The sequence below is a fragment of the Echiichthys vipera genome, assembly GCF_963691815.1.
Source record: "Echiichthys vipera genome assembly, chromosome: 21".
NCBI classification, from domain to species: domain Eukaryota; kingdom Metazoa; phylum Chordata; class Actinopteri; order Perciformes; family Trachinidae; genus Echiichthys; species Echiichthys vipera.
In genome coordinates this window covers 8300701-8324066 of record NC_139846.1, presented here as the reverse complement: position 1 = coordinate 8324066, position 23366 = coordinate 8300701, and the positions used below count along the sequence as shown (strand labels likewise).

The 23366-nt window shown below is 40.2% G+C and overlaps 1 protein-coding gene across 1 annotated transcript in view; it reads left to right on the top strand.

Annotated features, from left to right (window-relative positions):
• Window positions 1–23366, top strand: part of ralyl (RALY RNA binding protein like) — a 105397-nt gene that overhangs the window by 31147 nt on the left and 50884 nt on the right. The window contains exon 2 of the mRNA XM_083935742.1: window positions 15342–15615. Within this exon, the coding sequence (XP_083791868.1) occupies window positions 15360–15615 (256 nt within the window). The 5' untranslated portion in view covers window positions 15342–15359. The remainder of the gene's footprint in view (window positions 1–15341; window positions 15616–23366) is intronic.

The following is a 23366-nucleotide window of genomic DNA, read 5'->3' as shown; positions in this document are numbered from 1 at the left end:
CATCACCCTTGGGATTTTCTTTACACAAAACCTATTTTTGTTGCTGTTCACGACCACTATGTATAACCATTAAAGGTTTTTGAATTGAGTAATGACCTTTTTTGATACAGTAGTTTTCACTGTAACTAAGGAAGTCCGCCATTTCATCATGGCATTCATAGTATGTACCCACTCACATGGATTCACAGGAAACAATACACGTCATACAAAAGAACAAACGACCAGACTGTTTTCATTTCCAGGGCATCAAGTACGGACGCTTTGCAACACCTCTCTGCACTCTGGCACCTGTATGAGATATGCCGGGATTTTAACAGTAAACACAATCACGCCTATATTAGATGCTCAGCGTGTGTGCTACAGAAGTAGAATTTACAGTGAATTTTCAATGTGTGTTTTACCCTTGATAAAGAGCAACACATAGCATGTTCGGAACACGCTTTCTAGGGCCACACAGGGGATGCGGGAAGTGCTGCAAGAGTTGCGATAGATCCTCCTGGGATACGGGGGAAAACAGGGTCTTCCAATGTCTTTTTTTGTGATTTCCTATCTATTTAGGGTTAAAGAAACAACTTACAATTTAGACTTTTTAAAACTTAGTTAAATATTAAATTTTACATGTCCACTGTAGTGGACCACAGGACAATTTAGTGGGAAAAGAAAGCTAGACTTAGAAGATGAAAAATTATGGCTGTAGAGTGATATTATAGAGAATACATTCAACTTTGTTAAAAAAAAATAATAAATCACAATTTTAGATGGTTTTATTTGCAAGATGGCTGCAAGGATGTTAATATACAGTATTTTCTATAAAAAATATTTATATGCCTGTAGCGCTAGACATTTCTGCAGCAGTCTGAAGTTATCTCAGTCACTAAAGTGGTTAGCCAGCACCTCCTAGGGGCTAATATTCATGGGAGAAAAAGAGACAGATCTCCATCGTCATGCTGGTCTGGGAACTCACTGACCGTTTTATTTTTGCGCATGCTCACAATAGTATACAAGGGCACGCAGGAACACTTGACCTGTATGACATCACTGCGTAGGCTGTTAAACATGGCTTTGCTACTCATATTATTAAATATGCTTAACAATGCCCATACTGTTTGATGGGTCTCCTTGAGTCCTTTGAGTGTGTTAATTTGAACAGTAAACAGTAGAACTAAAGTCGAAGAGATATATTTATCTGTTATTTGTTAAACCTAAACCAATCACATTCTTTATGTTTCATTTTTAGTGATAACCCTGTAAACATTTTCTCTTTTTGGTAATGCAGAGAAACATCTTGCATTTGGTACACCTCATGTACGTCTTGCTTTTGCAGTCCATCTTTCTGGATGCTTGATAATCCACCCTTTCTGGCATGTATGTGGGTCTGACAAGCTCTGGGTTATCGAAAAGCTCTTCAGCCAGGTGCAATTTGAAGTCCGGGGTACTGCGCGGCGGGTCCTAGCGCCCGTTCTTTGCCGATTGCGGCTTTAATTATTTTTCTGGTTTTTTGTTTGTCTTTTTTGGAGGTTTTATCATCTTCAAAAACCCACCAAACTTCATACAAAATTCAAGCTCAGTAAAAATGTACGTATTTCATTGTTTTCAAAAATGGGCTGATTGGCCCTCTAGCACCCCCTAAAATCAGCCAGGATGCCACGATTAAGGTACAGTAACCAAAATCGGTAGGCATATAGAATTCCTCTTGGAGGTATTTCGTAAACTCAATAGGAAGTCAGCCATTTTAAATTTAGTGGTCGTTTTTCGACATTTTTGAGATTTGCACATCATACTTTGACAAACTCCTCCTACATATTTAACCCGATTGACTTCAAAATCAATCAGTACCATCAAAAGACATGTCTAACCAAAAAGGTTCTTTTTAAATTAATTTATTAAATCTGAATCAAAAGTGTGTTTATATCAAATCTAATCTTATAATAATCTAATGTCTGTTCAAGTCCTGATCTAGCAGAGGAACTGAAAGGAAGTGAGTGACAGGAAGTGAGCGACAAGAAGTGAGCGACAGGAAGTGAGCGACAGGAGACCGTTTCATATTTAAGAGACCGACTTCCTGTCTCATGGACCTTCAGAATAAGTGCGCTGAGGGAAGTAACTGAACAGTAGGGCTTTGGGGTTCAGCTGATTACTAAGGACACCTGGTCAAGAAGTAACCATGGCAACCACAGAAGTCTACTCTCTGTGTCTGCCTGTGCAGAGGTCAGAGGCGGGCGGGGCTTCAGAACTCCACCTTGCAGGCAAGGAAGGTCTCGTTGCGGTTGCTGCTCAGCATGGTGATGGAAAGCTCCTTCTGCCGTATGCGGGTCTCCATGAAGCACTTGTGCAACGCTGGCGAATCAAACGTCCGGATCAGAGTCACCAGAGGACAGGGCAGGAACAAAAAACAATCAGAGAACAGATCTTAAGAAGGCGCTCACAGACCTGAACGTCGGGCCAGCCGCTCTTCCCCTCCAGCAGAGCATCCAGGATGCTCCCCATCGCCGCCTCCTTCACAGGGTCCTCGCCGCTGATGATGTAATAGAATGAGCGTAGGCGTCTGAGCAGGTCCAGCTTCATTGTCGGAGGAGGCACGGCCTGACGACGGGTAGGTCAGGTCCACATAGAACGCTGGACCCTCAGAACCTGCAGAGATTAAAACACAAAGAAACTAAATCACCTCAACGGTTTAGATCCAGACCTGCAGACACCTCAGAGTAAAAAATGTGACAGCGTCACAGGGACACTGGGGGATGCAGTCTGTCCAAGCAGGTCATATAAGGAGTCTTTGGGTCTGCCAGGTGTGGGCACTTATTATAACTTGTAGCCTGATGTTAAAGAAGCTGCGGGGCTCACATATTATGTGTTTGTGGCACTATCTCCTTACACTGCTTACATATTGCTCCTGTCTTATCTGTTCTATCTATTTAGCCACTTACATATTTATATGGAGATACATCAGGTCTCAGTCTGGAGCCCTGTGTGTGCTTCAAGATTCTGAAGACGAGTACAAAGAGACTAAGTCACTAAGAGTCGTATGAGTATATCCCTGTTTGGAGGTGTCAGGACCTACCTGAGGAGGAAACTTTCGCACTTCAAACTCTGGAGCCTCTGAGTAAGTTTTGTGATGGCAGCTTCCTGCCGAGGCTGGAGGTCATATTCAGTGACCCAGAGAAACTGCCGGCCTTGGACTTCCTGTTCTGGGCTGTGGTACCCGCGGACTTAGCCTTCTGAGTCGTATCTGTCGGTTCCTTGGTCCTGGCAGCTGAATTCTTCAGGCTCTTGCTCGCCTCAGTCTCTGCCATGCAGGTTTCGGGATGATTGGTCTTGTTCCTGTTGGTCTGGTTCTGATTTATTTTTGCTCTGTCAGAATCCACAATTGCTGTGATCTTCGGGTTCTGACCGCTGTTCCCATTGTCATCTTCCGATCGAAGTCTTTCAAAATCAGCCGTCATGTTGATTGTGTACACCTTGAAGCGATCTGCCTCCTTCTTGCCCAAAGCTTTCTTTCCTTCTGTACTTGAGGCACTTGTTGCTTTCTTCACTTCTTTAACAGTTGGTTTTGCGGGTTCCTTGTCCTCTGGTTTTACATCCTTTTTGGCTGTCTTCTTTCTGGTTCCGGTTTGATGTCTTTCTTTGGCCTTGTACTTGGAGTTTCCTTTTTTTGACACATCTTTCTTCAGCGTCCTTTAGATTTGGCTTTTTGCCCCCGTCCCTCTTGTCTGTGTAGCGTCACTTACTGCCTTTGGCTTCCATTTCACCTCCTGTTTTTTGAGCTTGTCTTTCTGCAAGGCCCTAGTACTGTGTCTGAAGTTCTTCGCCCGGGACTTAAGGCTTTGCCGACTCTCTGCTTGTTTGGGTTGTTCCTCTGTTCCCCTGTTGCACAGGGCTACCCACTTCCAGATGATGGGCATTATCAGTTGCTGTTATCATTTATTGTAATGGTCAAATGGATTGCCCATCAGCATCGCTTTCTGCAGCTTGACCTGTACGATAATGTAGTATGATGGTAGGGAGTATTAAAAGACCAACAACTCTGGAAAAGAGTTCACAACAGGACTCCCAGAGCTTCAACAAATGACTACAAGGGGTTCGAGGGGGCATCTTCTGACCTATATGAGGCTGATAAACACTGATTACGGTGATTTATTGGAATGATAACTTCCAAAGCGGGTGCCTGACCAAGCGTCCATTTGTGATGGGATTGGATGAGAATAGGTTGAAAAGATTTACCCTACCAACAACTTGTGATTTAATGATTTAAAAGAATTTTTTGCATATTTTAGAATTTTCTCTCAGGTCGGAACTGAATTGTGGTCTAGGCCTTTTGTATGAGTCATGTAGAGTCATGTTGTCTTTTTCCAAAGTGGAAAAAAAATACATTTTACAGTCTTTGCATCAACCATAAACTCACCCATTTAGTTTCCACTCATTATTAACACAGGCAGATGTTATTTGCTATGCCACTCTACTACTGCAGGGACAAAACACACAGTTATTAAAAGTCCTGATAACAACTAAAGTAATTGGGTTAGTTATTTCATCAAAGGATGCATCCAATGTCATTTAGGGGAATAACGATTACACAGGTGCAGAAAGAGAAAGTCTGTAACAAGTATTACACTTAAGGCGTAACATTTTCTCCAGATAATTACTTGAGATTACTGTGATGGACAAGGCAGAAAAGAGGTAAAAGGGATCTACTGTAACCTCCACGGATAAACCTCCAGGATCACCAATAAATCCGCTATTTACCTTAATGTGTGGCTACAACCTCTAATGACGTATTCATTTGACTGACTGGTTCTCTGGCAGCTGTAATTACCAAATCTTTAGCCAGGGGCTTAGAATTTCATCCAGGCGAGGGACAGACTTTGTCTCAATTAGCTTTCGGTTTTCTCTCCTATCACTTTCTACACCTCACACCTCAGTGGCGCTGACAAGGATGTTTGTACCTGTTATACACAGCGGCACTATCAGTTCAATCCTTGGCATGACTTTGAAGATTAGTCACCGAACCTTGTAGAAGCTTTTGAAGTGTTGGGGATTCTTTGAAGCTTGCGATTAAAGGTTGTTTTTTTTTTCTTGTCAATGCGTGACGCAAAGTTTCTGCTACCTTTGAACATTTAGCCTGGCAATAATAGGAGGTAGCAGTCACAGGCATAAACATAACATGATGGAGATTTGTATCTTCAAAGTCCATCTGAGGAGGGGTTTCAAACTGATGTCGCTGGCATACATAACCTACGGGTCCCGTCATGTAGAATTGTCAATGCTTTTTTTCTGTGATTCGCATCATCCTCTTCAAGAGTTCACAGGAAAGACTTTCCCATATTATATTTGCACTTGTTCAGTAGGCAATTTGTTCATTTTTGTAACAGGAGGTGGGGGGGGGGGTATTATAGATCCAAGCAAAACTAACAGAGAGGCAGGATCCAGAGAAAAAGTCACAATTACAAATCTGTCTGCTACTTCAGCACCGCGGACAGTGCCATGGAATTATCAATACACAGCACAGTCTCGAGGTCGGGGTCGTAGATTCTAACTGTCACAAACTTCAGTCAGATAAAGGATCAATGAGTCAGGCAGACAAGGCTAACATATTCAGCTAAATAACCCCTCTACCTCAACACTCTCTCTGCTACTAGGGGATGGAGAGGTGCGATGGGTGGTTAACAAGGGGCATACATTTTGGTCATATTGCTAACAAGGGGGATGGCACAACCCCGAAATTCCTCCATAAATCACCTACTGCACATGTTCACATATTGTAGTTTTAAGTTGCCCTGTTTGACCAACCAGTGGTTTGAGGAGAGATTGAATGAAATGACCCTGAGTACCAATAGTTCTGAGATGTTTATTCCTGTCATGTGGGGAGAGATGCATGACTAGAATAAACTTCTTTATTTTGCACTTGGCAAGCAAAATGGTTATGAATAAAAATGAAATTGACATTGGAAACAGCAAAGCAGAGAAAACCTGCTCATTGAAGCCTGATGCCCACATAAAAGAGAGCCATGGCCAACTTGTCTTGGCCAACTCCACATGTGTAGGCTGACTTTCACTGGCTGTTTACCTCAATTATAATTAATGAATGTGTGGTGACTTGATTGATTGTGTTGCTTGAGGTGTGAGCGCATGGTCAGGGCAGCTGGACTTCACAGCAACACTACTAGCAGAAATGTGTACATAAACCTGAGGAGGGTGATGGGCAAGTCTCTTCTAGTAAAAACAGTTGCAGTGGCAGGCTGTGCTACAGGCAAGGGCAGCCGCTGCTGGGCGAGGCCTCTGCTAACACATAGGTCATGGCAAGGCTACAGATGGCTGACCAGCTCCTCTGTGCAACACAACCAGAGAAGAGGCAATGCCAAATATGTCATCTCTATAACCTCTGAAAATAGATTTAAAAACAAACCATGATATGCATAGTCCGCAATACGAGCAATAAACTTTGAAAAATGTGCTTATTTTGATGAAACTATATGGATAATATTCCTGCTCTTCTGCATAATAACTCCATAAACGAAACCTGTGAATTTTAAGGTCATTTAAATTCCACTGAGCTGTTGCCAAACCTTTGAAGCCAAGAAATTGCCTGTCATCCTCTTACAATACAGGCTATTGCGCACAGTGCGGCTCACAGGGACGCTCATAAATAAGAAATATCCTCTTGCAAACTGTTAATTGTGTGAGCCGAGGACAAGATTAAATGCAATGTCCCCTGCTCTAACAAAACACACAGCTGTTTAGCTCCATGACTTGTTTTAGATACAGAAGCCAGGGCGGCAGTTTATGTTTTCAGTACAGTCAAACACTTTTTAAAGTGTAGGTTAATAAAGAGTTGGGACTTGGTTTTACCTCTCCTGCAGAGTAGATGTTAATAAATGCTAATTTGCCCCCATTAAAAATTTGTTCCAGCTGCAGCTGCAACTTGGAGCGCTAATGATGACACATCCAGATTTAATGAGGAGAGCAGAACGGTCAACGGCCAAATACATTAGACCCACCAAATAAAAGCATACCTCTACAATATTTTAGCATATTTAAACACTTTGTTATGTCATTTTTAATTTTTCATTCATTTCTCCAAATGGATTTCGCTGAAAATTATTGGTGTGGTGGTTAGTACTGTCCCCTCACAGCAAGAGGGTTGCCGGTTTGAATCCGGGTTGGGGCCCTTCTCTGTGGAGTTTGCATGTTCTCCCCGTGTCTGCGTGGGTTTTCTCCGGGTTCTCCGGCATCCTCCCACAGTCCAAAGACATGCAGGTGTTAGGTTAATCGATTACTAAAGTGCTCTAAGGTGTGAGTGTGAATGGTTGTCTGTCACTGTGTCTCTATGTGCCCTGCGATTAAACTGGCGTCTTGTACAGGGTGTTTCCCGTCTTATGCCGAATGTCAGCCGTGATCGGCTCCAGCGGCCCTGCAACCCCGATAGGGACAAGCGGTTGAAGATGGATGGATGGATAATTTCATTGCACCAGATAGGATATTCATTTGCAGAATAGCTAGTGACAACAATCAGAAAAGAAGTGTAACATTTATTAAAATGCTTGTGGTGGTGTTTCCACAGTATCAAGGATCAAAGGAGGAATCAAAAGATCTATTGTGTTTACTATCATTTCAATATTATTTCATTTAAAGCAACTATAATCATGATTTTATGTAACAACAGATCACACTACTATTGTGGAAGAGGTTTTACCGTTGTAACAAAGCCACAGAGAGTCATCCCCCGACTCTAAAGTCTTTAAGGTAACTGGTTTGGCTCTCTGAACCTAAAATACTGTTGTGGTTTTGACAGCAGACAGACACAGTTGGTGTTAGTGTTATTAATAATGTCAGTGTTACTCTATGTTTAGAGCTTGTTTAAAAATAAAAAACAAGTGAGCTATTGCTGGCTTGCAATGGACAAACAGACCATTCGAGCTGCTGCCATATGTAGTTTGAGATTGTGTCAAACCGACATGTAAAGTATGCAAGTATGTTAGTCAGTTTTACAGCCGTTACATTTATTGCAGTCATATTTTTAGTTACTCTTATAGTCATAATGATACAGCTGGTATCAATCTGTATCTGCAATCCATTCGTTTTCAGGAAATGGGAAAAAAAACAGCAAATTTGAGAACATTTTATTGAGCTATTAACTATTTACCTATTTACCTGTCACATGAAATCGCCTTGTCACTGTTTACCTTCAGCTCTGCTGTGTGCAGCACTGCATTCAAGACAGAGGAGTGCTACGAGGTTTTGCTGACATTCCGAGGATCCAGTGGTGAACCAAGATCCAGAAAGAAGCTCTTTTTAATGCTTTTCACTGATTAAATATTTGTAAAAACAAAAAGACATAAAGGGTGACCAAAAGCACTATGCAAAAAATATGGACACACAAGATTTCCACCTGACAGTGACGATATTATTTGGTAGGATGATACAGTAGGTTGTTAGTACTGCAGTATACATAGCTAATACACTGAGTGTTAAAACAAATCTAATAGGCATGACAGTTAAACAAAATTGAGTGAATGCAGTTAGTATGGAGTAAATGCATAGCTGAAAAGTTTCATTTATTTACACTTTATTCCCAGTAGAGTGTAGACCTACTTCAGTGAACTTCCTGCTGGTAATTTTCCATTTCCATTTCTGAACATTTGAAGAGCATTAAACAAGATGCATTTCTATAGCAACCAATAGTATATGGAGTACTTGGGCCTCCTGACCTTGAGTATGTTTCATTTGTTGTTTTGCTACTTGGATTGCAACAGCCTTTCACCACTTCCTTGGTGTATTCATGCGGATTTTCTTTAAAAGAGATGCATGTATGTGTGTATGTATGTTTGTATGTATGTGTGTATGTATGTGTGTACAGCCTAATGTGCTCATAAACACCCTGATTGTTTCATAACTCAGAAACTGATGCTATTGGTGTGATTGCTCATTTTGAGAATATGTTGATATTTCCCTGTACTGTGGAGAGAAAGCGTTTAAATATCCTGTGAAGCTATGTTTCATAGTGAAGAGGAAGCTTTCAAAACAATCATGCAAAGTGGGTTTTATGTCACAAAACACCCTGGTGCTATCCTTACCAATCAAATTGGATTAAGAGCAGAGAGATTGATCTATTCTGCGCTTGACAGCTCACTGTGTTTGACCAGATTAGTTTCAGCTCTGTGCAGCTGTATACTGCCATGGAAATAAAATGAAATCTTGTCATTGCAGTTGAAGTGTTCCCCTGTCCATCACAAACAGCCGACTCCCCCTGGACAATAACAAGATTCCACTTGGATATCATCCCGTGTCTGCGGGGCACAGGCGTTTCTCCCACCTCAGTTTACCCTTTATCTCCACTGCAGGTGAACGAGGACCAACTGAGAAATAGCCCCATTTGCATCTTAGCTAATTGTAGCATTGCTCCGGGCTCTCTGATCAGTTAATTTATTTTCTCAGAACAGAGTTTGGAAGGAGGAAATGGGAGGTTGGAGCTGCAAAGCATATGTAGTGAAATGAGGTTTGCTGCAGGTAAGAGGAAGTTGAGAGAGACTGTGGTATTGAAGTTAGATCAAGACCATAAATATACACTGAACCACAAAAAATAGTATTTAGTAGATATAAATCAATTCTTTAGTTTTGATATAGTATGGTAATAAAGGTGTCCAAAGCATTACTGCCCAAGAAAAAAGAGAAACCCCCAACCCGTATTCCCTCAATTAGCACCGTCCAGTGGCAGTTAATACAAGCTAGGGAAAATGTGAGTGATATAAGATGTGATTCTTGGGAACATGAAGACTTCAAACATCAATATTTTAACCCTTCTGCAATATCATATACCAGTTTACAAAAATATTATGGGTTACTAGTTAAAGATTGGTCAATGATACGTACTGAGGCCTACTGGACAAGCAGTGTTATAATATGAACAAAAGTAAGCGCTAGTTAGCATTGATGCTGCAAGCTCACAACCTTATATATTTTGATATAATTTGTGTAGTTGTATTAATTGACGAGCTATGTAATTAACACTAACATTATCTCTTTATAAAATGTATATGACAAATGTGTTAGCAAACAAACAATCGCCTATTTACATGTTTAGCAAAAACTGTTAGCATTCATATAGTTCTGTTTTCAACCACCTGGCTAATGTAAGTCCACTCACTTTTTAGCTCAGATTTGGTCTCCACCCTCTCATGAGAAAATATCTGTCTGTCTGTAGTCTCCCTCACTAAATGCTCCAATAAGTTAGTTAACTAGTCGCTAACTTTGTCAGTATGCCGTAACCTTAACTCTTCATAGCTAATGTTAGCTAGCTGCTAACTTAAGTGATGACGCTTGCATTGTGTGACCAATTGGTTCAGTGACTGTTTAGTGTCTAGGATGTAGCATCTATATGTTTGGTGCTGGGCCAACAGTGTGTTTCTCTGAGATTGTATATATAAAAGCTTGAAATGGCTTTATTAAATGCAGTTTAAAGTTTATAATACAAAAAGAAACAAAGTCAAAACAATAAAGAAGAGGACTGAAGCCAGAGAAGAGTGGTTCATCATCATCTGACTGTGTTGTGTCTGCGGTGTATTCTTCTAAAACAAGCATGGATAATGCATAATGTCGAGGGTTGTATACAGAAATAACGCATGATATCACCTCACATCATTATGTCTTCTTTAAAAACATATAATTCATTTCACTGTCTTTCTTCATACAAGTGTTTCTAAGAAAAAAAATCCCACAGTTATGACTTGTTATGGCCATAAATAGTGATGTTGTGTAAATGTCCCATTCACTGTAATTCATTTATGCTTTTATAGCGCTCGAAGCACCCTTGGCAGGCAAAATTAGAGTTGTTTTGCTTCCTTTTATAGACCCTTCTTAGCTGTAGCTGTCTACTTACTGAGTTGAATTCCAGCCCAACACTGACTCATAAAGCCAAAGGGCAGCAACTGATTGATAATGTCGGGAAAATTAGGTTTTCTCTCACGCTATCTTGAAGACTAAATACATTTTTCCAAGGGGCAGGTAGAATCCTGGATATGGCATTTAATTGCTTTATGGCCACTGTCCTGTTCATATTAAATTACATTTATTATCCCTTCAAATCAAAGAAAAATGTTGTGACTGCAGTTTGTCTTTGTGGGAAGGAACAGCTTCACCCTCTGACCAACGCCTCACAAAAGTGCAACACATTTATGGCTGGTTGCACCACATAAATGCTCTGCAGCCTAAATGCAAGTAGCGGCATTGATTTACAAATAGAGGAAATTTATTTCATGTTAGCTGCCGTTGCTTTCATCACCAGAGACGCACATTTTAAGACAAGATATAAATGGAAGGAATCCATGAAGCAATTATTCTACTACTGCATTACATGGCAGCAACACCACTGGAAAAGGTATATCAGGCTACCTTTGTCGGTTCTGTCTCACTGAGCAGCTTCTCCAGCCTTTCCACAGCACGTCAAGCTGCCTTGGCAACTATCAGAGCAGAGTGGCTGATGCATGGCGAAGAGAAATGTACAGTGGTGGAGTGGTAGGAAATTACAAAAGGAATCAATTCAATGAGTTCCCTCCCTCCATGAAAAAAAATGCCTATAAATCACGCCAGTGGCAAGAGCCAAACAACAACCTTTTAAGAGCCTGTCTACCAAGGCACAATGCATTACAGAGAAGGGTACAACTCAGTAATATGGCTACCATTCTACTGAATCCTTTCTTTTCCTCTTTTTTTGTCACTCAACCCCTTTCCCATCACAGCAGCGCTGTCAACAACACGACCTTGGTGCTTCTGCTGCTAACCTTATCCATATTTCTTTATCATCGGCATGAGATCGAAATGTGTTTTCATACCGTATTAGAGGCAAGGCATGCCTGGATTTTCTATTATGCCACAGGAGCAAAGTGTTTCATTCGAAAGGGAGACATCCACCTTTTGAAATATGTGACATCTATTCTGACATGACTATGCTGGCATGAAAGCGAAAATGAAGACTTATCCGTCTCCTGCTCTTTACTGTCAAAAAGGCAGTCCTGTACAAACTGTAGTCATTTTTAAAGAGCCGGCTTTGAAGACCAGGTCGTCTTTTTTCCTCTGAAAGCATTTTGCAGACTGCATTTATCGGGTAAAGGTGTCTTTTTGTTTTTTCTTTAATTTTATAACAAAGGTCTTCTGAACAATTTTTTTTTGCCAATTACACTCCTGGTGTCTATCACTTCCTGCATTGTTTACCCATGTTTCTCTTCATGACGCTATCACCTCATGGGATGAGAATCTTAATGGAGGTTATAAATAAACTAAGCAGCAAGGTCAGCAGGAAAAACACTGATGGAATAAAAAAGTGTCCTACTCTAAAGAAAACAACAGAGAAGACAACATGAAATATAACAGTAAGGAGCGGTAAAAGGGCTCACTGACCGTTACCCACTCCTGATTTATCTGACGAGAGAGGCAATCTAACGCTTCTCCACTGATTTGTCATGTTCCCTGTGACCTGTCCACAGACATCAATATGGGTTTGGTGTCAGATTGTGGGCTTAAACTACCGTTAGGTGGCCATTGTGGGGCTCATACGAGTTAGCACATGTATGTGGGTCCCGGCGCCACATTAATTTCCAGTGTCTGCTGCTGATAAATGTCAAGGCCACTTGAGAGATGGCGAGCAGCAATTTATTCTCACACACACTCACCCACAAGCAGAAACAACACACACCAATGCAGCACTGTAAACAGCGAACGGTCACACAGCCCTAGTGGATGTTGAATAGAACAAACAAATAGCAACGTACTGTTCTGTGATGTAATGCTAAGAACATGTGCTGCCAAGTGAAATAATACATGTTTATCCATGAATGAACAGCTGAATGTCTAGCATGATCTTAGTCTCAGGTGTAATGGATGCCTGACAGAGAAGCTCTATCTGTAAATCACATGGCTGCTCTCACATTTCCCGGATGACTGGACAGCGTCCTCATCATCATCCACTGCAGGTATAAAACGAGCGACCTCACGATGGAATTTAACCATCACTCACTTGTGAATTACACAATCTTGCTGTATTTTCAACATAATCTTACGCCCTGCTATAATTAGCTGAATAAACCCATTATAGTGTAGCACTTCACAATAAAACTACATCATGTAATTGTGAAGATACTGAGGCCACACAGTGTCAAGTCAGAGAGGCTCAGCTGAAAGGATCTGCAACCCCTTGTGATGGAAAATTAAGTTGGATAAAGGAAGAAAAAAAAGGCTGCCCGTGACTAAATGTGTCTGTGCTTATGTGTGTTTGTGTGTGTGTCCAACAACATCAGTGTTACCTTGGTTACTAATCCTATTTACTGAGGATTGGATCCATTATTCAGGTTCTTCCTCCCAAAGCTGAATAGTTGTTATCACCGTGTGACAGGGACAAAGACTCAGAGGCAAATATTGAATATTCAGTGTTTCTTTTTCACAATATTTCACAGTATTTAATACACAAGTGTAATCCGTTTTGGAATATAAACTGTCATGAAAACCTGGATTTCTACAGTTATAAAAACAAAATAATCTGTGTGCAAAGGAAATCAATGGACAAAGTAAATAGAAAGGTGGGAAATATCGACATCTATACTTTATTCTAACTGTGATTAAATATAGAATTGTTCAACAGTGCATCCTTTCCTTGGGAGATAGCCTATAATTCCCCTGATCCTGAAGCCAATCATCTTTCATAAAAAAGTATTCAGGTGATGTAAAGGTCACTTAGAAATAATTGCAGGGGAGACCTACAAAGGCTGAGGGTAATGTGCACCGATAATTTGACAGCACAAAGAAGTCTGAATAAAACTGTAACATGAATTACAGCCTCCGCATTCCGTGATCAGTGGAACGGCACACAAAGCATTAGGGATGCAACAATATGGGTATTGAGATAGCAAAGCTTTCCCGCTGACAGCTACTGTATTTGGTTTCTCACAAAGCAGAGAGAACTGCTGTGGCGTTCACATATATTGTTGCTCCTTCTAATTCTCACACTCAGCCTTCCAGTGGTAGCATCGCAACCATGAGAAAATATGGCTTAGGTAAGCAGTTGACTGGCCAATGACCTTGTAGGTAAATGAGATGAAGTAAAGCTTCATCAACAAAAAGGTATCTGTTGAAAATAAATTGATTTTGATTCAAATCACACATTCAGGAATAACCCTTGTTTTATGGAGCCCTAACGTGTTAAGTATTAAATAAATAAATAAATGTGACAATAATAATAATAATAACAATAATATGAAAGGTGGCCTATAAATATGCTTATTTAATTTAAAAGTGTCAAAACTTCACTAATTGTTATTCATATTTTTATCATAAAATTAAATATAATTATATTTCACAATGCCCTTGTTATTGAATTATGATATTCTTCCTAGTGAGATGTGTATTTCATATTACATTTTTTTTTATTTTAATTTTTCATGATAGTAAAGAGGCCACTCCCTCTTTTTCCAACCAATCACATGCCCCCAGCCTCTCCGCACGCTCAGAAACGGGGTTGTTTCTAGATGGTAAGCCTTGATTGGTGAACAGGTGAAACAGGTGAAAACTCGTCTCCCGATGACCTGTAGTAACTTCTATGCCTGACCTTAATTATCTATTATCCATTTAAGGTCAATAACCAACTTTAACCCCCTTACCTTAACCAGTTAACTAGCTAACTCCTGTTTTCTGAGACACCACAGAGAAAGACTGTGCATCTTTACTCTTCAGTTAACCCAAGGTCACAAACTAGGTTAGCTAGTTAGTTAGCTAGGCAGAGCATGTTTAGCATTCTAAAATCAATTAGAAAAACAAGTTAGTTGTAATTTATTTACAGCAGCAGTGAGTCAGAATTATATAGTGGTTGCTTTAGCCAACAGTAGCTGAATGTCATACAGTGACAGTCATTGCTTTCTGCATTTGCTACCTAGCTCCCATGCTAACAAGCTTAAATTCAAGTGAAGAGCCAATAATTGCCGAAGTTAACTGGTTAATTCAAAGTCTCATTGGCAGTGTTGTGATTTTTAAAGATGTTTATCAAAGGCACATAACTCTGAAGATCAAAAACAGACAGTCTTCCTCTGTGGTTTCTCTAACTAACAGGAGTTAGCTACTGTAGTAAGCTAGCGGGGGCTGGCTGCATTTCTGATAATGAGAATTATGAAATGACACTACATTAAATAATTTGACAGTTTATCAGTTATATATTTCACTATATAATTATTTATTATTATTACTTATTTGTTGATTTAATATGGTAGACTTTGGGGTTCCATAGCATTTAGCAGTTTTGGCTGGAATTAGCCTGCCCCAAACCTCTAAAGCTATGTCCTCCCCTCCCCTCTCTGTCTGTGTCCCAGGAGGGCAACTGGAGGAGAATGACTGGTAAACTCCAGACCAGCAACGTGACCAACAAGAATGACCCGCGCTCGCTAAACTCCAGAGTCTTTATCGGCAACCTCAACACAGCCATCGTCAAGAAGACTGACATAGAGGTCATCTTTGGCAAATACGGAAAGATAGTGGGTTGCTCTGTGCACAAAGGTTACGCCTTCGTACAGTATTTGATGGAGAGGAACGCACGAGCAGCTGTGGCGGGAGAAAATGCTAGGATCATCGCTGGACAGCCTCTTGGTGAGTCCTCCTAGCTTTTTTTTTTTCTCTCTTTGGTGATATATTTCTATATTGTTTGCATTCCAACTGCTACCAGGACCTCATGATGGGCCAGAAAGATAGTCTACACGTCACTTCACAAAAACTTTCCCCTTGAAATACAGAATGTTTCGTTAAAGTCTGTTCTCTGCTAGAGGAATGGATTGTCTCTCTCGGGAACACAAAATTCCTGAGGCAACTCTAAGAATTTTATTTTAAAACCTCCCTAGGCTCCTAAATGCTGAAGTGTCTGTGTTTGTTGTCACGTTGTTTTGGAGAAAATCCCTGCTGAATCCGTTAACTGATCCACTAGTGAATGTAAGCACAGTTTTATATTAACATTTTCCAGGCAGTAACTTGCAAAAAGTATGTCAAAGTTCTTGAGACACACTACTTGGAGCAAAATGTGTTACTGGCATGGGATGCAGCTACAATATGCTGTGCAAGCATCAATTTTCTACTGTGCATGCACTTTATGGTGGTTTGTTTCTGTGGATGATGACTATGAAATATTTTTTATTCACTTTTTTTTTTTTGCTCAATCAGAATTAGTTCTGTCTGTGTGGAGCATCGTCTTGAGCCTTATCTTGTTAAAACATCTTGTTGAAGCCTGGGGATGAATTGCAAAGATGCAACAGAGCTCGTTCCTCGATAGAACTGCTTTAAAACATGTTTTTTTTATAAAATAATAATAATGAATGGATAAAAACCTGCATGCCGGCATCAGACCTTTTGATTAAAGTCTTTGAAACGTGTTAGGTGTTTCAACTCTGGAACCTGGGGTGCAGAGTGTAAAGAGTGCAAATATCACAGGCTGTCAGTATATTACAGAGTTAAAAATATCAGCATGAGATGATCAAAGGGAGCAGTGCGTGTTGGAATTTAAGTGCAGAACTGGAATGGAGTATTATGTGAATGTGGAATATGTACATATGAGTTAATAATTGGCACTTAAGCTCTGACTTTTTCACTTCCTGCAGTGATACAACAAGCTCAGCCAGCAGAGATTGAGGAGTGAGTAACTTTCCCCCTAGGATTTTGTTTCCACTGCATGGTATGGGACTTTTTTAAAAATCTGGGTCAAGTGAATAAAAAATTCACGGTAACTTGGCTTTTTGAAAATTGTGTTTTCATGTCCTGTGTCACACTAGGACAATCCTCTCGGATCAGTAAATGAGCTGCAGTGTTTTAACCCACTTGGAACCTTGAACGAGAACCAAAAAAGAGCGAGTTGAGTAGACTCGAGTTGAACTGTACCATGAAGTGGAAACAGCGGCAAAAAGGAACATCGATTTGGAACATACAAGGGGATCCTGGGGTCGCAGAGTGCAACATGTTTGAAACATGGGTGTCAGGGAGTAAAGAGTGCAAATATAACGTGCCGTCAGAAAACTACACACTTCAAAATATGTTTATAGTAGAGAGCAGTCATTGTATGAGTTTAGTTAGGAAGTGGAGTGGATTCTTATGTGAATGTAGAATGTACACGTTGATATTTGGCATCTAGGCTCCAACCTCCCCACATGGAAACACCAACCTCTACGGGATCAGGGGGTCATGATAGTAACTTCACTACCTACAGGTGGACAGCAGGGTTGAGGTGGAGGTGGAGGTGCAGGTGGAGGTGCAGGTGCACTGGATTTGCGTTGGCAGAACTATATCTAGCTTGCAGGCTTTGCTTTGTTTCAATGGGTCAATTAATTTATGTTGTTTGTAAGAGCTAAGGGAAGCTAAAGTGCTGGTTCAGCTGCAGTTTTGGTATGAAGACAGTGTCTTTGTGGAGATTTCAACAGGATGCAATTGTCAACTCTTGTATTCTAGATTGAGGATGATGACTGCTAATACTCCTGTCACTCCAGTATACATATACAGTATCCAAAGGGTGAATGTTTGGAGTAGGGTTGGTAGTGAAAGAGTTTTATATAAGATAATGAACACAGCTGAGGTAAACAATCCCAATTCAACGGTGAAAGCAGTATTCCCCAGACTGTTAACTCCTATATTAATGAACATTAGCTGTAACTAATGTGCAGAGTTAAATGCAATATTTAAATCACGTAAAGCTCATTTAAAGTCCCTCTTTTCTTTCTAAACTGCATTTATTAACCTAAGCAGCAAACCAGTAATGTGACTTGACTGTCTTAGCCTCTTCTAAAAACCCATCTGGCTGCTGAGAGACCTAAGTGGTTTCATTATTTTCCTATTGTTAAGATGATGGCTGTGAAGGCCTGTCTGTTTGGATAGGTTGTTACTTTCCCACACTTATAATATCAGATGTTCACTCTAAAGATGGATTTTATGATATCACAAGGGTTAATAAAACCATGTGCATCTCAATGTATTGTTCCATGATAATAAAGAATAATGATGAGCTCCTGGTTACTGTTAGATAATGTGTTTTTGCTCTTTCATTACTTTCATATTTGGCATTATGAATGTTGTAATTAGCAAATAAGCAGAAAAAACACATCTCTGCACCTGTTCGCATCCAAGACTGTCGCCAGTCAGAGCCAAAACCATCACTGAGCACTCTACCGTATCCATAATAATGGTGGTAATGATTTATTTGTTACTTATCTTGCAAGTCATTTGACTTTCTTCATGTGTGATTGCTTGTTTTTGGTTCAGAGAGCAGACATAATTAAGAATGTTAATTACTCCAGAGTTCAATTCAAAAACTGACCTTGCAGTAAGGCAACCCTGCCCTCTTTGTTATCACTCAATCTACCATCATGTGGCAGGAGTATGACTGGGAGATACATCCTTAATTGACAATTAAGGACAACCTCAGTCTCATCCGCCCAAGCTGATGCTTTTTATATTAACATGGCGGAGGAATGAATCAGCCACTTAATGATTTTGGAGTCGAGGAATGACCTCCGCAAAGGATCTGTCTTCCCGTTGGAAACTGTTTCATTAAAGTGTTATTACCTGCGAGTTTGATTGCACCTCCATTTTAGAGACGACATCTGTAGGTGGGCAAAATTTAGCTGTGTTACTGGAGGAACTGCATTCAGATATGTTTGCGTTTCAACGGCTACTGTGTTCATCCACAGCCAACATGAAAAAAGAAGCAGAGCATGTTGTTGTGGAGGCAGAGGTACATTTTGAATAGCAGGGTTTTCTGCTGGCACTCTGTGGTCACTGGAAAAGAGGTCAGAGGAATAATCACATCATACTGCGACAGCACAGATCCACTTCAGCTACTCAGACACACTGGTGATGACTAATCTGTGCACTCAATGATACACAAGTGTCAAAGGTCATAGCCTGCCGCCACCACAGAAGATAAGACTGTCACACTCTGTGTGTGTGTGTGTATGGATGAAAAAAGGCTGATGAACAAATGCAAAAATTCTATAATAGCACAGCTGGCAGTGCCTACCTTCCCCCAGCCGCTCAGTGAAAAAACTGGATGCTCCATTACCCTATCAAATATGAATAGGAGTTCACAAGATCACTTCTATGATTGTGAGCACAGCAGTCATTACTAAATAGTAGTGCATGCAATGCTATTCTGAATGGCTTAAGTGCAGTGTCGCTAGAGTTACAAGCGTGAAGACATTTCTCTAAAAGCACTCCACATGAACACAGATGTTGAATTTTGAGTCATGTAGAGCAGACATGAGGAATGTTTCCTGTTGTCTCTTTATCCACAGTGCTGAAAACCCAGACAGGGTCCTAATTAATAATGTAAAGTATACACATCTGCATAGTGTACTGTTTTGGCAGATATTATACAAGAAACAATAAAATAATTGCATGCATCATTCAAACGATTTTAGATGTAAAACAAAAGCAAAAGAGAAAGCATGTTTGTCCAAAGATTTAATACTCAGAATAGTTGGATAACGATTTGATTGCTCTTTTATTTTCAATGTGAATGTTTTGTGGCATTGTGGAATTGAACATTAAAGGTTCTGTGTGTTACATTATTTTACTTTTTTTTTTTTTTTTTTTTATCATTGTCAATGGGGGAATGGACTTTAACGTAACAACAAAGACATTTAAGAAATGAGGCTTATAATGGGATGTGTACTGACTTCTATATAAACGACTCAGGACACATTTTCCAGGAAAAGCCAAAGAATGTGACGCTATACAATCCAGAGATTGGCCGAAGGTTAGCAGCTGTCCTGTAACGACAGTTTAGCCTGTCTGCCGCCGTAGAGTTTGTGAAACAGCACTTGTGGACTATGTTTTGTGGTGTGGTGGTATAATAAAACCCTACCCTGGTGCTATTAAAAATCCTAGAGAACACTGACACTGTGAGTTATATTGTGGTTTTAGATGGCTAATGTTAGCTAATGTTAGCACGCTTGCTAATGCCAATTTATTAAGACTGGTGTTCTTGCCGTTTGCCAATTACTATATCAGCTAATATTATGAAGCAATAAATGCCAGATGCAGCAGCGTAGTTTAGTTATAGCTAGCTGGCTAATACTAGCATGGTTGCTGACGTTAGCTAGCCAAAACCTATGCTAAGCTGGCTGTGGTTTGGCTAGGCAACATGAATCTGCTGCAAGCTAGTGTAAGTCAACAACAACAACAACAGTTTTCCAGAATATTACACTGAGAACCTTTTATCAAAAAATAAATACAACATGGATTTAGCAGGTACATGTCATCTCTGAGTACTTGTTTTTGTCGCTTTATGTCTCTCTCCATGAATAAAGCAAGCATGTCTACTTTTCAAAAATAGGTTTAAGGCTTTCTAACTGTAAGGAGCTCTTCCCTTATGTACATTGAATTGTAGAATAAGAGTATTAATCAACACCAAAAACCAAGCGCAAATCAAATCTAGCATGCATATTAACTTTCTTTTAACTGTGTTGCCTCTCTCCATGGTGCTGAAACATTCAAATCCAGGCTGTGTTCCAGTTTTTGCCTAGATGTAATACTTTAACTTTGTTTGCCCATTAGTTTTAAATTCTCTGCACACCCACATAGGTGTTTTCAGTTATTCTGGCTGTTAGTAGACTCCTGCTCTGGTGGGTGGCACACCCAATAAAGTAACTTACAGTCACATAAGTATCACAGACATCAGCTGCTCTGTTGTGGCATAACACACGTTAAGTACAAATATCTCTACCTTTCACTTGTTGTTGTGTGTTCCCTTCCCTCTGGCTAAAAGCTGACAGGGGAAATTCCTCGTGACACAGTGACATGATGATTGCTGGCATCCATGAACCTCAAATGCATCTGAGCAGTTTTCCCTCTTTGCCCACTGAGAACTGCCTGCTGGATCTCTGTGGCTTTGCTCTTCAATGGACCCAGTGGGCTGCTATAGAGTGACAGATTGTTTTGCCCTCAGCTGTCCCAGCATGCATAAAGTCTGACCATGTTACTGCTGAGTCTCCAAATCTACAAGTAACCATTGCAGTGACAGTATACAACCACATGTTGTCTGAACATAGAGTGCTGTAGCAGTAAGGCACTAAGGTGTTTTCTTAAAGAGAAAGTTTTCTGAGATTCTACGAAGAGTTATGAGTGTAAAAACTAATTTCATGTATTTAGATCAAAGTCTTTGAGATGCATATCACTATTGCCCTTTATGTAGTAAGAATAAAATCTCCCTTTTCTTGTTTTTGTTATCTACAGAGGTGGTTGTTTCAAATATGTCCTTATGTGGCACAGTGTGCGCGTGTGTCTGCCTGTAGGCAGGAGATGCGTGTGATTGGCAGGTTCTGATTGTAGCTCTGATGGAAAAGGACAATGAAAGAATAACATTCCACATATTTTTAAGAGAGGCCACGTATAAAGATACAAGCTGCTGTGCAACCTGTGAGCATGGGAGAGAAGAGACAGAGGTTAATAGCAGAGCGAGGGTGAACTAACAACCTCTCTGGAGAGTCAGTGTGGTAGCAAGCACATCTGATAATGTTGACTCCTGTTTTTAGAAGCCTGGCCCTCCCAGAAGAGATCTGCATTACCTTCCACCTGGAAGTTTCATGGTGAAGCTCCATCACATTACAATATTAATGACCACAGTGAAGGATAATGTGTGATGGATCACCAATCATACTGCCTCCAAATGGCATTGGCAAGAGTTAGGCACATAAATAATAAAGTGATTTAGATGCAAAATCCATCCTAAGCGGATTACAAAGGCAGTGGCACTGCAATCAATCGTCATTTTGAGCCAACATGATGCATAGCAAGGAGCACAGGACACAGAAACTGAAGCATACCGGGAAGAAGGCAAAGATTGAGCTGGGACAGGTAGAGGGAGAGTAAGTAGGGAGAACTGCTTTAAGTGTGTACTGTGTAATATCTTGGCTATGTGAAAATGCACCGACTGGAGCAAGTTATGTGTTTGTGGATCTATTTTGTATCCTGATTTCATATATTATTTATTAGTTACCAAATGCAATTGTTGCAATGTCATTTTGGAATTTACTTGCTGTCCCATGTGGAATATGTGGTGAAAACTTTGGAAACCATGGTCTTAGATCAATGGTTTATCGCTGTATTTTTTTCCCTCTGCTTGTGTGGTATGATGCAATGTATGCTGCTTGTCTGCCATCTGTGGACTGCAAACATGTGGACTTTGTTTTTGGTTTGTTTTTATTGTGTATGTGCGACTTTCTACTGGTAATCAAACCAATCCTTCAGAGTATGACACGCAGAATACAGTAGCAATCGACAGCACTGCTGATAGGAAAAAAAGAGACTTAAGGTCATCATTTCATGTTGCCCTACTTTTCCTCAGCACGATCAGATTCACAATCTTCTCCATCCCTCTCTCTCTGGTTTGTTTTCTAATTTTTCCCCCGTTTTTAATACATTGTATTGCTACGATTCACCACATAATCCTTGCTTCAGTACAAATCTACCAAAAATGAATACAGTCTGACATGGATTGTGACCAAGACTTTATTAGAAACCATTTCACACAGCGTGACATAAAATGGACCTAAGATCGTTGTTGTCGCCAACAATAAGTCTTCACCTAGTTAGCTTAGCTGAGCACGAAGAGAGCAAACGGGAAAACGGAAAACATTGTTCTGTCTGAAGGCAATAAAAGATAGCACTTCAGGCTGTGCCAGTGGTATGAAATCATATACACTTCCTTTCTCGAAAGTGGAAGTGGAAACATTTTTTTACTAGGTATTTACACATACATTAACAGCCATATTTCGCTTTAAAATTAGAATAATTTTGCTAGGGCAAAATGGCTCCAATATTTTGTGCTTATGCTCACTTCTTCCGTTAGAATAAAAACTCAGGACCTGCTGCCAGTCTCATGCTTGTGAAACCCATGTGACACAGATGCAGGAAATGACTACTGTCTGATTTTTAAACCATCTCAGTTCACTAATTAACACATTATCTGTAACATCTTATCTTGTTTGTTTGATACATACAAAAAAACCAACAAAGCATAACAAACAACAAGTTGGGGTTTTATGGTGGGTGGTATCGATCTTCTCTTCTGGCTCTCTGCAATAAAGTAATGAACCACATTTCTCTATTGCTTTGAATCTGAATTAAAAGTGCAAATGCTTCTGGCTGGACTCACCGTTTTGTATTCATTTTCAAAGACATTCTGGGAAAAAGAAGGAAATATGTAACTCAAATAGACAAAGATGAAGCTGTAAAATAAATTGCAACACTTCCTTGCAAAATACATGCAACTCCTTAAGTGCTCTGAATATCACAGGCTTAACATTATAAGTGAATACCCGAGGGGGATTTTTTCTTTAATGTCTATCCAAACCAATCCTCCTGCG